The sequence below is a fragment of the Accipiter gentilis genome, chromosome 33, assembly GCF_929443795.1.
Source record: "Accipiter gentilis chromosome 33, bAccGen1.1, whole genome shotgun sequence".
Lineage (NCBI taxonomy): Eukaryota > Metazoa > Chordata > Aves > Accipitriformes > Accipitridae > Astur > Astur gentilis.
In genome coordinates this window covers 3,124,143-3,138,973 of record NC_064912.1, presented here as the reverse complement: position 1 = coordinate 3,138,973, position 14,831 = coordinate 3,124,143, and the positions used below count along the sequence as shown (strand labels likewise).

General features: G+C 45.4%; 2 protein-coding genes across 7 annotated transcripts in view; one reads left to right on the top strand and one right to left on the bottom strand.

The window, feature by feature from the left end:
* The window catches only part of ADCY9 (adenylate cyclase 9), a 99,673-nt gene extending 88,017 nt beyond the window's left edge, over window positions 1–11,656 (bottom strand). For 5 of the 6 annotated variants that reach the window (XR_007504526.1, XR_007504527.1, XR_007504525.1 and 2 more), the window contains exon 1: window positions 9,447–11,656. Coding sequence is in view for 3 of the 6 variants with exons in the window: in XM_049791148.1 (XP_049647105.1) it covers window positions 9,447–11,145 (1,699 nt within the window). In the remaining 3 variants the exon portion in view is untranslated. The remainder of the gene's footprint in view (window positions 1–9,446) is intronic. The other variant, XM_049791150.1, reaches the window with a different exon arrangement.
* The window catches only part of GLIS2 (GLIS family zinc finger 2), a 300,390-nt gene that overhangs the window by 219,243 nt on the left and 66,316 nt on the right, over window positions 1–14,831 (top strand). The window lies entirely within an intron of this gene.

Below are 14,831 nucleotides of genomic sequence, written 5' to 3'. Positions count from 1 at the left end.
AATTTTTTCATCCTCACGTGGTACTTCTAAGAATGCTCTCTGCTTCTAGTTGATGCCACATTGCCAAGCAGCAAGTAAAACATTAAATATTATTCATACTGTCTCATTAGCAACTTATATGTACATACGAGATGTAATCTCTTTCATAACCTCTATCTTACTAGCAAGGTCAGTCCCAAATAGGGAGTCAGAGCAAAACAAGTAAAATCCTTTTACTTTCCTACATATTGTTATCAAATCAGAATGAAGTTTTAAAAACTGGAAATATATGGGAAAGGTTATAAAAGCCTTGGATCAAAGTCTGATTATCTGCTGGTGTAATTTCACTGTGGGCCTGTGTGATACTGCAAAGTCTCCATCTTTCTTCTGGAAGCCTGTGGCCATTCCTTCTCTTAGTGCAGTCCAAACAGACCTCCTAGAAACACAGACAGCTCTTACTAAGCATCATGCTGTCTAAACAAAGGAAATTTGGAGCCAATGTTGTACCTGGTCTCTTTGCAACATTTCCTCATCATATCCTGTCTTTAGCACCGGTCCTGTCAGGCCCTGAGCACTTCCAAAAGATTTATCTGTTGTACTTTTGTCCAAGTCGGTCAGAGGTTAAAGACACTTAGTACCTTACAGGACAAACTTCGCATGTCCATTAAACCAGTTAAAGAATGCAAGAATTTGATTCCAAGAACTACTGGGAACAGCTATGCAAAAGCTTCCCAGGGAGGTCTTTTGAAAATAGCATACCTAATGTAATAACCTGTATATTAGGCATATGCATCCGAGACAAACATCAAAGCTGCACAACTGAAAAAATAACAAGATTCCATTTGTGACTCAAATATCCTTATCTAATGAATGTAAAAAATTAAGCACCCAGTATTAGAAGCAGAGGTTTTTCTATGTCTCCTGTAGGCTGAATAAATATTTAATAGCATGTTTGATTGCAATTATAGACTTTTTTTTTTGCTTATCATGCAGTTAGGCACAGTCAACCAAACCACCACCATTTTGGCTCTTAAAACATATGAATAGTTGTTAATATCATTATTGATTATCAGTTAGCTTTGCTTTCCACTTTCTCCTCCTCCTTTCCTTTTCAGGAGGAAAAAAAAGGAATTCTTCTATTAAGACCTATAAATTAACAGAACTGGAAGGAAACTAAGTCTTTATAGACTTATAGACAGCTGGATTTGGACACTTTTCGGGTCTCTTTCCATGTGGCCCCTCTCCTTCCTTTGCAATGGGAGGACCTCTGGTTTAAGGAACCACACGGCCAGCAGGAACCTTCCAGCCCACGATGACATCCACACAAATGAATTTGAGTTAACTTCAGCTGACAGCTGAAGGGGAGGAAAAAAAAGGAAAAGGAAAGCAAATTGCTCTTTGACTAGTAGGTATTCAAGATGTTACACGTATAGCAAAAAAACATTTTCCTTTCTTTGCAGGTTTCTGCATATCTTGAGCAGCAGACAGAGGGAAAGGTTCATTAGCAAGGTAGTGGACTCTATTCCTCTAGTTCCCCTGTACTGTTCCAATTCTGGAGATTTTTAAGTAATGCTGTTTTATGACAATAACATGATTTCTAAGTATATCAAGTCAAGTTGCAGACAACAGCTTTAGAAGTGCAACAAGAGGAACAGTAGGTGCTATCAGTGAAATAAAGACTTGCAATATAATCATTGTTATTTATATGGTTTGCTAAGAATTTCCACATTAAGTTACTGTAGCAAATACAAACCCAAAAAGTTTTCAGGTGGTTGTAAGGGGCATTTTGAGTCCAAGGGATGCTAGCTGAAGAAATATATTTAGAACATTTTATTCCTTCACAAAGTAATTTCAGAACCACTAAAAGTATCTATATCTAAAACCATACATCTAGTAGCCTATTGCTCTAGGTTAAAACATTTGGGGGGGAAAAAAATGAAGAAGAATATTCATTTGACGAAAACAATTTGGTTGGAAGGGCAGTACAGATTTCTGGTACAGTCCAATACTGACAAATGCCTAGCAAGATAAGCCTAACCAGCCAAATCTGTCCTGTTGCCCAAGACAGTGCCAGTACCCCAACATGACATTTGGGTGAAAAAAAAGCTGTAACACTATGGTACAATCTCCAGTCTATACTTCTCCTCCAACTGCCACTTTATATTTTCACAAATTATTACTTGGGAGCAAGCAGCTACACTTCCAAAACCTGCATGGCTTTGTTTTAAGTCTAGTTCCAACAATTTCCTACAAACCTATGAAACAGCCATCACAATAACGCAAACTTACATAACAGGACCTGTTAAAATGTGTTAATGAAACTCTATCGACTAGCTGGCTTCTTTGCAATGGCAGCTCCCACTGGAAGTTAAAAATTTAAAGGCTAAGAATTTATTTTTTCTTTCTTTTCAAAGGACAGAAATGAGATTGAAAATCATCTAAAAATAGCAGAGAATTTTCAAGTGTCAGCTGTAACGGAAAGAGGAATGGCTGTCTCTCCTTACAGAGCCAGGATGGATGGAGTGAACTTGTGATTCAGGATCAAGAGATAGCTTACACACAAACTGTAGATGGTAGAAAATAATTTACTAATTTTAGTAATATTCCAGGACAATCTACAGCAACTTGAAATCCAATGAAATTGTACTTTGTTTTAAAGTGGTTAATGTAAATTCTTATATACCTTGCCTGCCAGAAGGAAAAGTAAAGTACATATTGTGAAATAACTGCAAAAAGAGTTTTAAACAACCCATTCAAATCATGCATCCTCCTCATGACAGAAGATGAATATAAATTACATGTCTTTGACTTTGTTTTGTCTTTTCCATCAATCTTTCTCCCCTAAAAGCCACAGTGTCAAGGCTTTTATTTAAAGAAGCTCTCTCACATTTACATAGTCCCTCACCTGCCTCTGAAGATTTACTGATGTAAACGGGAAGAAGGAAGAAGAGAGCTCAGATTTTTAATTTGTAGGGTACCTGTTTAAATTGCAGCACCTATATTTTAGGTAGCCAAAGAGAAAAACATAAATGGAAGACTCTGCAGATGACGATCACCGAACACAGCAGAAGCCATGATGTCCCTCCAGTATCACAGGACATCGGATTTCAACACTCATCTTTCCCATGTTCTAGAATAAATGCTCACTTCAACTCTTGCAGGATATAAATGTCTTAAGGTCTACTGAAACTGTTACTGCACCCTACAGTGCTTATATGGGACTTAAACTGGCAGAGCTGCAACAGTTCACAACCAGACTGTCAAGTACCGCCTTGATTTACTTGTTAATTAGCATCAGGACACACAATAAATTGAAACGGGAGCCCACACTGTTAAACAAAGTATATGGTTAGAGTCAGTCTCCATCCCATGCAAAGCAGAGAATCTTACATAGACACTAAATATGCTTATAAATTATTTTTCACTGTGTGCAGTCAAATTAGCCCACAAGTATGTTATCAAAAACTCGAAGTCTCAAAAGCCAACATCCAAGCTTCCCTTGAATAATAATAAAAACAGCTTATGTGTGAATATTTTTTAATTGAGATATTTCTTCTACTTGGTCTTGCACAAATAAAACCAAGAGCAATTCAACAGATCTTCCTCAAAATTTGCAGAAATTGTGACCTTCCTGCAGAGGTCACAAAACCTATCTGGCAATAAAGCTGATCAGTACTAATGCACAAATACATAGCTTTACTTTCAGAAAAAGTTATGTCATTGCATCATGTAAAATATTTGGAAAGCTCAATAATCACTAGCTTTTCCTACCAAGTTCTTTCTTTTGTTTATAGCTATGAAACACTTCTTCACCATGTGAAGACTTGACAAAAATCAGGTTGAGCAACTACATTCACTATTTACCTCCTTCTTGCTATTACATGGTAAAATTACAGATCATGTCAAAATGCTAAATCAATGTAGAATTTACTACTTCCTGGCAATATGCCTTCATGCAAATTACCTCTAATTATAATTCTTTATCTGTCACTGAATAATTTTCATTTTTTAAGTACAGGAGTGAAGTCAACCTGTGTACGATATTTTCAGTCTCACGCTTGAAAATAAGATCATGAACCACTACCTCAATAAAAACAGCTAATACGTCAGGTTATGTAAAATTGATAAACTGACTAGTCACTGTAATTTTCTGTCTCAGTCAGCACTCAGAATTTTGTTTTGTGGGAAAGTGGAAATACATACACATGCTTACTTCATTACCACCTTAAAAAAAAATATTGCCATTTGTTCTACCTATCAATTGTTGCCTGACCATCAGATTAGCATCAGAACACATGAAATCCAGAATTACGATGCCTGTCACAAACAAGTTCAATAAATATAAAAAGCCAGTAATCTAAAGATTTACATTTATTGAACATGAAGAAACTAGAGGTTGAATGGGAAGACGTGCACAGCAGCTGGCAAGTCACAAGACAAGCACCCTACTCTCCTGCACTCACCCCCAAAACACCCACTAGTTAGAGACTAAAGCTGCTCTTAGGCAAGCCACAAAGTTGAATCTGTGCAGAGCTCTCTGCAGAGCTCTCCTGTTGGCACAAGCACAAGCCTTCTAGATTTACACTATGCCCAGCAGGCTGGGCTCAAAAAGCTAAGGAAAACTTTCATCTTATCTTTCATCTACCTATGAATTTCCAGAAGCACATGACAGCTACAGGTCCTCTGCGCCCAGGTCTGGTAAAAGACAGAAAGACAGGGCAGGCAGGGAAGACTTCTCTGCTGTCACGGTGTAATCATGGTGTCCCCCCCAGTCAGCCACAGAGGGGAGGAAGGGAAGAAAAATTCAATGACTTATCTCTTCATAACCTTATCTGAGACTTTTGTCTTTCGGGAACACCCGCACTGTGGTTCCCTGTAACCCAAACCTGAAGAAGCAGCAGAGCGTCAAGTCACCAGGCAGAGCTGTATCCCGTGGTCTGCCAAGGGAAGAGCATCCCACGGGTCACAGGTTGCCACCACGTAAAGAGCTAGGCTATTTATGGAGAAATAATAGCCTTAAATTACATTAAAAGGTTTCAATGTCAAGCAAAACAGTGACTTTTATAACTGATTTGCTTTATTAAAAAAATGTTTAAAAGTAAAGCAGATATTAAAAGAAACATGGAGAACAGTGAAAGACCATACAGTAAGCTGCAGATCTTTGATAGGCTTTATCAGGAATGGCCACCAGCTGCCACAGGTGAACTGGTGGATTTTCACGCAGTAAGCGCTGTGAAAGCTGACCTTCCCTCTGAAGCCATCAACAACTGTTTGGTTAGCCAGGTGACAGAGTGCACAAGATCCGCTTACGCTTTTTCCATGATGAAGCAAACAACAAAATCAGAGAGAAAAGTGTCTCTGTACCTTCAAGGGCTTCTAACAGAAATTCAGCAATAAAGCCATTCCTTGAGGCAAACTGAACAAGGAGGTGTCTTGCAGCAAAAAGTTCGGGAATTATTTTAACAGGAACTTCAACAATAATGACTTTTGTTAGAGTATCAGCATACATACAGATGCCCCAAATGAAATCACGGTTCCATTGTGCTATGCTCTATAAACACACAGTAAGCATTCTTGCCCCAACACGCTTATGTATTTTGAGCAGTCAAAAAAAGATGCCGGCGACCCTGGTATTTCTGGAAGAGTTGCTGGCTGGCTGGCAAATAGCAATATTGTGACCTCCCAAGTAACAAGAAAGAGAAATGCGAACAACCAAGAAGAACAGAGCAAAACAAAAATACTTCCATAAGCAGAACTTTCTATATCCCAGGAAGAGATCTCTGACTCCAGAGCTCAGAAAGGACACATTAACATGTATTATGTGACTCTCAGTATCTGTCTTCAATAAATTTATTTGCTAGGAAGTTCAGCAAGAAAACAGAGTGAATTGTCTCAAATCCCATGGCAAAATTATTATGGAAGATATAATTGAACGTATGTCTTGGGTTTATCTGTGGACCTCAAAAAATCACCACAACATTGCTCTCCTGTGCTCCCCTCACATCCAAGGGGATCAGGTGTTGTGAAAACAGATGGCCTAAGCAATCTTAAAACAAACAACAGTCAGAGACAGGCAAAAATATTTTAAGGTCATCTATGGCTTGCTTCCTTTGTTGGTTTGTTTTATACACCATCTACTTAATTCAGAAGTCAGAAACAGGAGGGAACATACCAGGGCCCCACTTCTTCCAATAAAAAGCCAAGGACGCAAAGGAGGAAGAAAAGATATTTCCATCCTAAGAGTTCAGTGAACCATAAAACAGCACAGGGAACAGAAATTTACTTTTGCCTCATCTATTCCAAAAACCAAGGAGCAGCACCAGGACAACTCAGGGTACATCCACATTAGTATTTCAAACGGAACAAGGAGCATGGTTTTGAAGCAGTTTGCCCAATTCACTCCTACGTACCCTGCATTGGTGCACACTGTAGAGTTGTACCTGGATTCCTTCTGGGTGAACCGAACCAAGAGGCTCGCTCCAGGAGCACGCTTGATGTGCTCCAGCCACAGAGGTACTTTTGTTGAAAGACCCATTCCAGAACTACTCTTAGGTAGAAGTCCTGAAACATACATAACGTGGACACTGAGTCCTCGGCAGCCCCCATTTTGCTCTATAAAGAGTTTACTTGATCATGTTGACTTAGCTTCAGAAAAATAGCTATGACTACTGTGGCAGCTCAGACAATTAAGAGATAATATACTAGACATACAATATAAAAAATAGGATATCATTAAGATACCAAAGGAAGCTGAGAAGTGAAGTACCAGTAAGGAAACAAAACTTAATGGCTGTTATCTCCGCAGCACTTTCATACTTGAAAAGAGTACAACGTATGACATAACCACAACAAACTTTGTCTTCTCTATCCCTACTATCAACAAATTCTCAGGGAAAATAGTAAAGCAAAGCTTCCTAACAGCACCACCGTTCACAAAACTGAGCAGGTGCTTGGCAGAGGACAATTAATTAAGAGGCGAAATCTCAGTTTACTCTATTAAATCTCAGAGCTGCTCCTTAACAAAACCCTCCCCTGCAGCAGGCTCTAGACGCCAGCCTGTGGCACTGCTGTTAGATTGCTTTTATCATTGCCTTTTTTTTTTTTTCTCCCCAATGCCATTTACCTATCACCCAAGTAATAGGACTGCAGAACAAAGTACTGAGGAAACGGCTAAAAATGGGCAACTCCACAGCACCCACCATGTGCCCCTGAAGGTCTGGGCATGGGAGGGAAAGGGACTACGTGCCACAGACTTGCGGATAAAGGCAGTCACAGCTGAGGTCTGCTTGGTTTAAAAGTACACGCAGACTCTGATTTCTGGAACTATATAAGACTGATAAGAAATGGAAGCTAATTACAGTTCCACAATAAAATACAGGAGGGAAAGGGGGAAAAAACCAACCCAACCATATTCCTCCTTAAAGTAACTCTTACCACATGCTGCAGTTGCTTTCATAGCTAGGTTTTCAGGGCAAGAAAAGACCATTAAAATGTCAGTCCACAAAGCATACTGCATCTTATCTAGACTGCATATCAGTTTGTTCATCTGTAGGGCCCTGGCTAAAGCAGGACCTGTGAAAGGCATTCAGAGCTGTAAAATCCGAACCACTGTACTGAGGAGACACAACAGCTATGCCCTCTTGCAATAAATGTAACCAAGGTCAGAACAGAGGTCTGAGAAAGACCATGAAAAAAACACTCGTGGCATGGGGTATCATTGCTCTAGACAGTGCTCTTGTGATCTCCTAGAAAATATAAACAAATAAATAAAAACATTTAAGAGCAGTACCATCAGTCTCCACAAGTAAGTTCATGTCATTTTATGATTAATGATACCAAGTACGGTTATAAATTTAGCAAAAATACTTCATTTCATTTGTTGCTACAACACAACCTTTATACTGCATCTGGCTGTAAAGGTAGATGGAAGTGGGAAATATCGCAGGGTTGTTTCTCTACGACCTATTCAATCTATTTTCACCAGATTCAGCGTAGAGGAATGGAGAGATTATATCTGACCCTTTTTTCTTGAAAGCACACTTCCACTGAAATACATCAGTGTCAACAGTTTTCAAAGAAATTAACTGAATTTGTATTTTTAGAACCTAAACAGAAAGCCAAAGCCCAGGGACACACATCTGCTTCGGTTCTATGGCTTCCAGCCACCAATGTCACTGTCGATATTTTTCCTCCCCGTAAGCCTCTCATTTCAGCCCCATTGCCACATGCATGCGGACAGCTAGCTCACCAAAAATAAGTATTTGTGTCACATCAAAATAAGCACCTGCCACAGGCGAGCGGCCTGCCATTACTGCTTCCACCACTGTTTTGCAATCTCTCCCCCCCACCGTCCTTACTCACTGACCTTTTCTACAACCATCCTGGCCTCATTTTGTATTTGTTGCAACAAATATCTCCTTCCTCCATCACAACACTGTCCTGTGACTCCTTCAGTTTCTTCCACTCTGTTTTGCATGCTTACTTTATAAAAATGGGTACATTTCTAAACAGAACAAATAAACTCCCATAGCATAAAAGGGTTTGCAACATATTCCACTCCCATTTTGATTCATCTGCTCCCCACCTTGGGCTACAAGCGCTGCAGACAACCATATCTCCTCAAGACAAAGGCACAGTACTAAAGAGACACAGCTTTTACTAAAGAGACAGTTAAACCCTCAGCATGTACAATCCTGCATGCGCTTCTAAGTGCTGCTAGAAAGCAGTCAGGGTTTCATTTCAAAATGAATACTCTGTAGAAAATGAAAATCAGCCAAGCCATAAGGGGAACCAAAGGATCCCTCATTTTCTTTTCCGAAAGGCAAATTTGCAGTTTCATCCCCAAATCCTCAGAGCTGCAGAAACAAGAGCATCTGCCAGCTCACTGAACCACCTGAGTAACTTTTTCCAGCCTAACTTCGAACTGTAACAACTTGCTATATCAAACTGCCAAATCTACAGTGCTCATTTCTTTCTGTGAATCCAGCTGTCATTTTTCCCAAATGCCTTCGCAGTCCCAACTCTCCCAATGCCAAAAAAAACTTTTCACAGATATACATAATTTTGCAAAACACATATGCTCTATGTATGGCACATGAAGTCAATTAACAAGTTTACTTACTAAATTAAAGGATGACACACAACAGTAAAACAAAAACCTCTTGCAGACAGCAAACACATTAACCTTCTCCTCCCTACGATGTGATACTCTCACAAGGAGCGCTAAGGAGTTCTGAAGTCTGAGTACATTTTTAGTATCCCAGAAGATCTTTCACACTTATCTCCATGGAATCTTTTATTCTGTAATTCCCATGGTGTTTCTGATCACCAGCACGCAGAGTTAAATGTAAAACGCGTTCAATTTGCAAGTCAGCAAGGATAAAACATGCGCTAGGGAAAATACATTCCCTCATAAAAGAAAAGAAAAAAAAAAAGACTGAGCACACACACACAAAAAAAGCACGTACCTTTTAACTGGTCGGCTACCACGCTCTGACCAACTCGCTCAATCACCTTTCCATCCTCCATTTCATAACGGTCATCCAAGTATTTCGCAGTAGCTTCCGAAATATGGACTTTTCCAGCCACCCCGAGCTGCTCCATCAGATTGGCCAAATTGACATCATTGGACCACACATCGAACTTGAATCTCCTCATTCCCAAAATGCCACACAGGACCGTCCCGGTATGAACACCAACTCTCATATTCACCATTTCTTTTTTCTCTTGGCAAAACTGCTCAATGGCTTTAATCATACCTAAGCCCATCTCGATGCAGCAGTAAGCATGGTCTGCCCGGGGTTCTGGGCAGCCAGCTACACAGTAATAACAGTCTCCCAAAGTGCTTATCTTCTCACATTTAGTGTCCTCGCACAGACGGTCGAAACGTCCAAAGAGGTCATTCAGGAGTCCCACCAGAGCGTGGGCAGATTTATTGGCACTCATTTTCGTGAAGCCAACAATATCTGCGAACAAAATGCTCACTTGCTCTATCTGCTGCATTTTAAAAGGACGGAATATTATGGGGGTTTTCTGTATGGAGGGCTTCTTCTTCCTGTTTTTGGGGCTCGAGGTGGAATGACGTTTGACAGAGTTTTCACTTTCATCATCCCCCTGCTTCATTAAGTCATCAGCTATTATTCTTGGCATAACAGAATGAATCATCCTCTCTTTCAGGGCTTTTTCCACTTCCAAGTCTTTTCCATGCATGATGGATTGCCCCACTTTCAGGAATGTGCTTCTCGACCTGACTTCGGACATGATAAATAAATGAATACCGATGGCGTGGATGCAGATGTGCAGGAAGGCTTTACTCAACAGCTCCCAGTAAACTGCACCGGCTCCGAGAGGCGTAAAACAGTTCTCATCGCGGAAGTGATAACCAAAGGTCTCGAAGAGGACCGAGTATGACAGTCCCAGAAACAAGCTTAAATACAAGGGTAAGTGCATCACCGTGTAAAGCAACAAGAGCACTTCAATACACATAGAAAAACTGCCTACTTGAGAAAGACAAGTCTCTGCGGGATCTGCCGGGGGAGTCCGATTGGACATGTCACCACTTCCTGAGCTAGGTTTCAGAGCCTGGAACTGCGGAGCGAGAGTCAAAGCAAAAACCAGGAGGGTGAGTATCAGCGAAGTCCATACGTAATGGCGGGCGTAAGTCTTAGTGAAAGTGAACACAAAAAACGCTACACATACCAAGAGGAAGCACAGAGCCGGCACCATGAAAACGATCTGTTTCTCTCTCATGTGTATGCCGAAGTAGATGCCCCAGAGAAGGCAGGCCACGCCAATGTAGAAGAGGGCATAGCGAAACCTGCGCTGGGTCTGCGGGAAGCACCTCTCCATGCAAGCCTCCTCCAGGTTGTTGGAGTCAAACTTGGGGTTCCACCACTTGGAAGAGGCCCTCTCGAAGAGCTGCGGCAGCTTCTTCTGCCGGCGGAGGCCGGGGCCGCTGCCACCACCTCCGCCGGCTCGGCGGGTGCCCCCCGACTCCCCCGAGCTGCAGCTGGAGGAGATGCTGTACTTGCAGTGCTTGGAAGAGGAGCAGCCCTGGTGCTGCTTGGGGTTGATTTTCACCGTCACGCTGTTGCTGTCCCCGCTGGAGTCGCAGCTCACCTCGGTGCTGTGGTGATGCAGCAGCTGCTGGTGCGGTGGGGAAGCCATGTTGTCAATTCCTCCTGAAGAGCCCGCTCAGGAGTTGGGTCTCTCGGGCTGGGAAAGCCACCGGGCTCCTCGGAGAGTCGCCTCTAGTCTCCTCCCGCCGCCGCCGCCGCCGCCTGCGCGGAGGGGCGGCCGGGCAGCGCCGCGGCGCTCCGCCGCTCGCCGGGCTCGGCACACAGGGCGCTGGGGCGCGGGCAGCCCCGCATATTCCCCTCGCCTCGCACGCCTCCGCCGGCCGGGCAGGGCCGGGGCTGCCGCCCGCCGCTGGCCCCGCTCCCCGCAGCCCTGCCAAGGCGGGAGGGGAGTAGGGGGGGGGGGGGGGGGGGCGGGCGGCCGCTCGCTCAGTCCCGCGGGGGGAACGCCGGGCCCCCGCCGGGAGGGGACCGCTCCTCCATGTCGGCTGCAGCTGGCCACCGCTTCCTCCCCGCGCCCGCCGGGCAGCGCTCCCCTCACGGCCGCCGCCAAGGGGCCGGCTCCCGCCGCACCGCCCCCTCCCGCCCGCCCGCCCAGTCGGGACGGCACCGGCGGCGGCCGCCTCCCCCGCCCCCCCCCCCGTCCCCGTCCCCTCCCCGCCGGCCTGCGCGGCCCTCCCCGCCGCTCCCCGCCAACGGGGCCTTGGGCCCGAGGCCGCCCCGCGCTTTCCTGGTGCCGCGGGCAGCGCCCGGGCGAGAGACCGAGCGCCCCTGCGGCGCCCCTCAGCCGCCGGCGCGGGGCTCGGCCACCGCCTCCTCCTCCCCCTCGCCTGCCGCGGGGCCCGGCGGGGCTGGTCCCGTCACCCCTCCCGGCGGGGTGGTGCCGCGCCGCCGCGGGGAGCTCCGTGCCCTGGCGGGGGCCGGCCCGCCCGCCTGCGCGCCGCCGAGGAAGGGGAGCGGCGGGGGCGCGCTCAGGCGCGGGCGGCCGCCGCCGCCACCATCTTCCTCACGGGGGGACACGGGGGCGGGTTGGGGGCGGCGCGGGCGCGCGCCCCCGCCGGCCAATGGAGCGCGGCGCCGCGGCGGGAGCGCGCACCCCCCCGCCGCCCTCTTCCCGGCCTGAGGGGCGCGGGGCGGGAGTCGCTCCCCTCGGACACGCACCGGCCCGCAGGGCCCCGGGTGCGCCTCTTTCCCCTCAGAGATGGGCCCGGGGTGGCGGGGGGGGGGGGGGGGGCGACTTATCCCCTCCGTGAGGCAGCGACGCCACCCCCTCGCCGCGGCTGCTCCTCGCCGGTAGCGGGCGGGGAGGGCTGACAGGGACGGGACGGCGCGGGGTTACCGGCGGCTGGAGCCGGGCAGGTCCCTCAAGGTGTCCGTGTCCCGTCCCGTCCCGTCCCTCCGCCGCGGCCCGGCCTCTCGCCGTGCGCTGCCCCAGCGGCCGCCCTCCGCGCTGGCGGGTCCCACCGGCGCCTTTAGCGCCGCGTTTGTTCACGGGGGGCTGGGGGGAAAAGGCCGCCGCCGGCACGGCTGACATTTGCCATGCGCGAACAACATGCACTTCAGCAAACAACTCAACCTTTCCGCATCCCCGCAGCCTGCCGGACTTGCTGGCTTATTTTTCTCCTCTTTCTTCGCTTGTTTATAACTGACGCTATCTCGCCTGCACCGCTCCCTCAATTTCATTATCTCTTCCTCCCCAGGCGGCCCGTATCTTTCTTGCCTTCGCAGAGTTTCTCTCAGCGCTTGCTTCAGCTCCTTCCCCTCCTCTTGCCAGCTCCCCATCCCTCACCCTTGCTCACAGGTGATGTTCCCAAACGCTCGGTCCCACCAGTTTCTCCCCATCCTGCTCCCTCCCTTCGCCCCAGCCCCTGCTCTGCTGCTTGTCCGCTTGCTTTCGGCAGCGGCCTGGGCCCTGCTTTGCCTCCTGCTTCCCTAAATCCCATTTACTGTTTTCCAGGTGAGCCTTTCCCAGCTGGCTGCCCGCAAAGCACTCGACTCCAGCGGCCCTTCCTTCAGCGGTTCTTCTTGCCCAGCAGCGAGCCCCTTGTCCTCTGAAGACGGCGCCATTCGGTAAAATTTACCCCCTTTTTTTTTTTTTTTTTTTTAAATAGTAATAGCAAATATGTGGCCACACAGTTACTGGAACTGAAACCTGTATTTTTTTCCATTTCTTTTGTAAAGATATTACTTTTTCTGCAGTAACCATGCTGTAAAATGTGGTTGTTTTATTATTATTTTGAAGAAATTAGTATTTCCTCACGTACTCAAATACCAAAATAATCTATAATAAAAAAGACCAATCAATAGTGATAATTGTTTTGGTTTTGCTATGACATAGCCATCTCTCGAATTCCAACTAATGTCTTGGTTGATCAATATTTTACAGCGAGTGCTGCTTACCAGGCCACTCTTACATAAACATTGTTAGGAAGAAAGAAATCCCTTAGCTGACAGAGCAGAATGGAAGGATGGCCTCCTGGGCTTGGCTATTAATTGATAAATTTAATAGGACTTCTTTGCAACCTTTTTATTGATTCACCTAAATGTACTTTAAGTTACCTTTTTACTTCATAAAGGATGATTAATTTATTTAATCTGGAGGATTAAATAAATACAACAACTTCCAAGGATTCAAAGATATTGTAGAAGTTTGGTGGAAAAAAGGAAAAAAGTTTTTTACCTCAATGGCAAAGAATTTAAGGTAAAATACCTGTGTTTTTTAACTTCGTTATGTAAACCTGTAAGATTTATGTCGTTGTAGAGACTGGGTGATTTGAACTTTGAGATGTAAGAGGTACTGAAATTCCAGCCTAAATTTTTTTAGCCTTGCGTTGTGATAGTATTGGCTTATTGTTATTGCTTATGATATCCTTACTCAACTGCCAGTCTGGGTCAGCCACGTTTCCTTAACACCCCTCTGAAAAGGGTAGAAACTACAAAGAGCTAAAATATGGAGGGAGAAACAAGAAATAATTTAAGCCCTCATTATTTCTAAGTAAATCAGGATGTCACTGAAAAGAACACCAGGGTACATTTTTCTCCAGTTGAAGATGCGACCTTTCCCTCTGGTATCAACAAAGCCATGCTTTCATTCGGTTCCTTTTGCCCAGGGTGATTAAGAGTGCATAGGTGGTAAATAATTAAAATGTTGTTTGGCTAGAGCATAGTAAAAGTTGAGGCCCTTCAAACTGATATTTACTACTGAAACTTGCTTGGGTAGGCGTTAATTAAATTTTCATCTAAAATGAAGATAGATACAGGATCATACCTTCATGCAAAATAAAACTGTTAGGCTGCTGGTTTTGCGCATACAGCAGTAAGTGAGCGCGCAGAAGGAGGTGGTTCAGGTGCATGTATGCTGCACAGAGAGGGTTCACGTGCGCGAGTGTGCTCACACAGTCAGAGGAGAGAGGCTGCTTATATGCATTTTTCTCTGCATGCACACGGAAGAGACCAACACTTTGGGCATGGAGGTACGTGTGTGCAGGAGACAGAGGGCAAGCAGAAGCAAAGCTCAGACTGAGAAGCAAGAGAAGTGTGTGTTGTTCCCCCTGTGCTCAATAAAGTGGGACTTTGTATGCTTTAGAATAAACAGAATCACATCAAAGATACTGGCCACATCACAAGTTTTAAATGAGTGACCCACATGATCCCAAATTTTTTTCTGGCTACTAGTCAGAGCCTGCTTTTGATCTCCGCTAATGAAGCAGTCTCCTCTTTCCCAGCTTTTGTTCACTGGTTCGAAGGACAGTGAAGTGGGACCGAAGAAGGCATCTG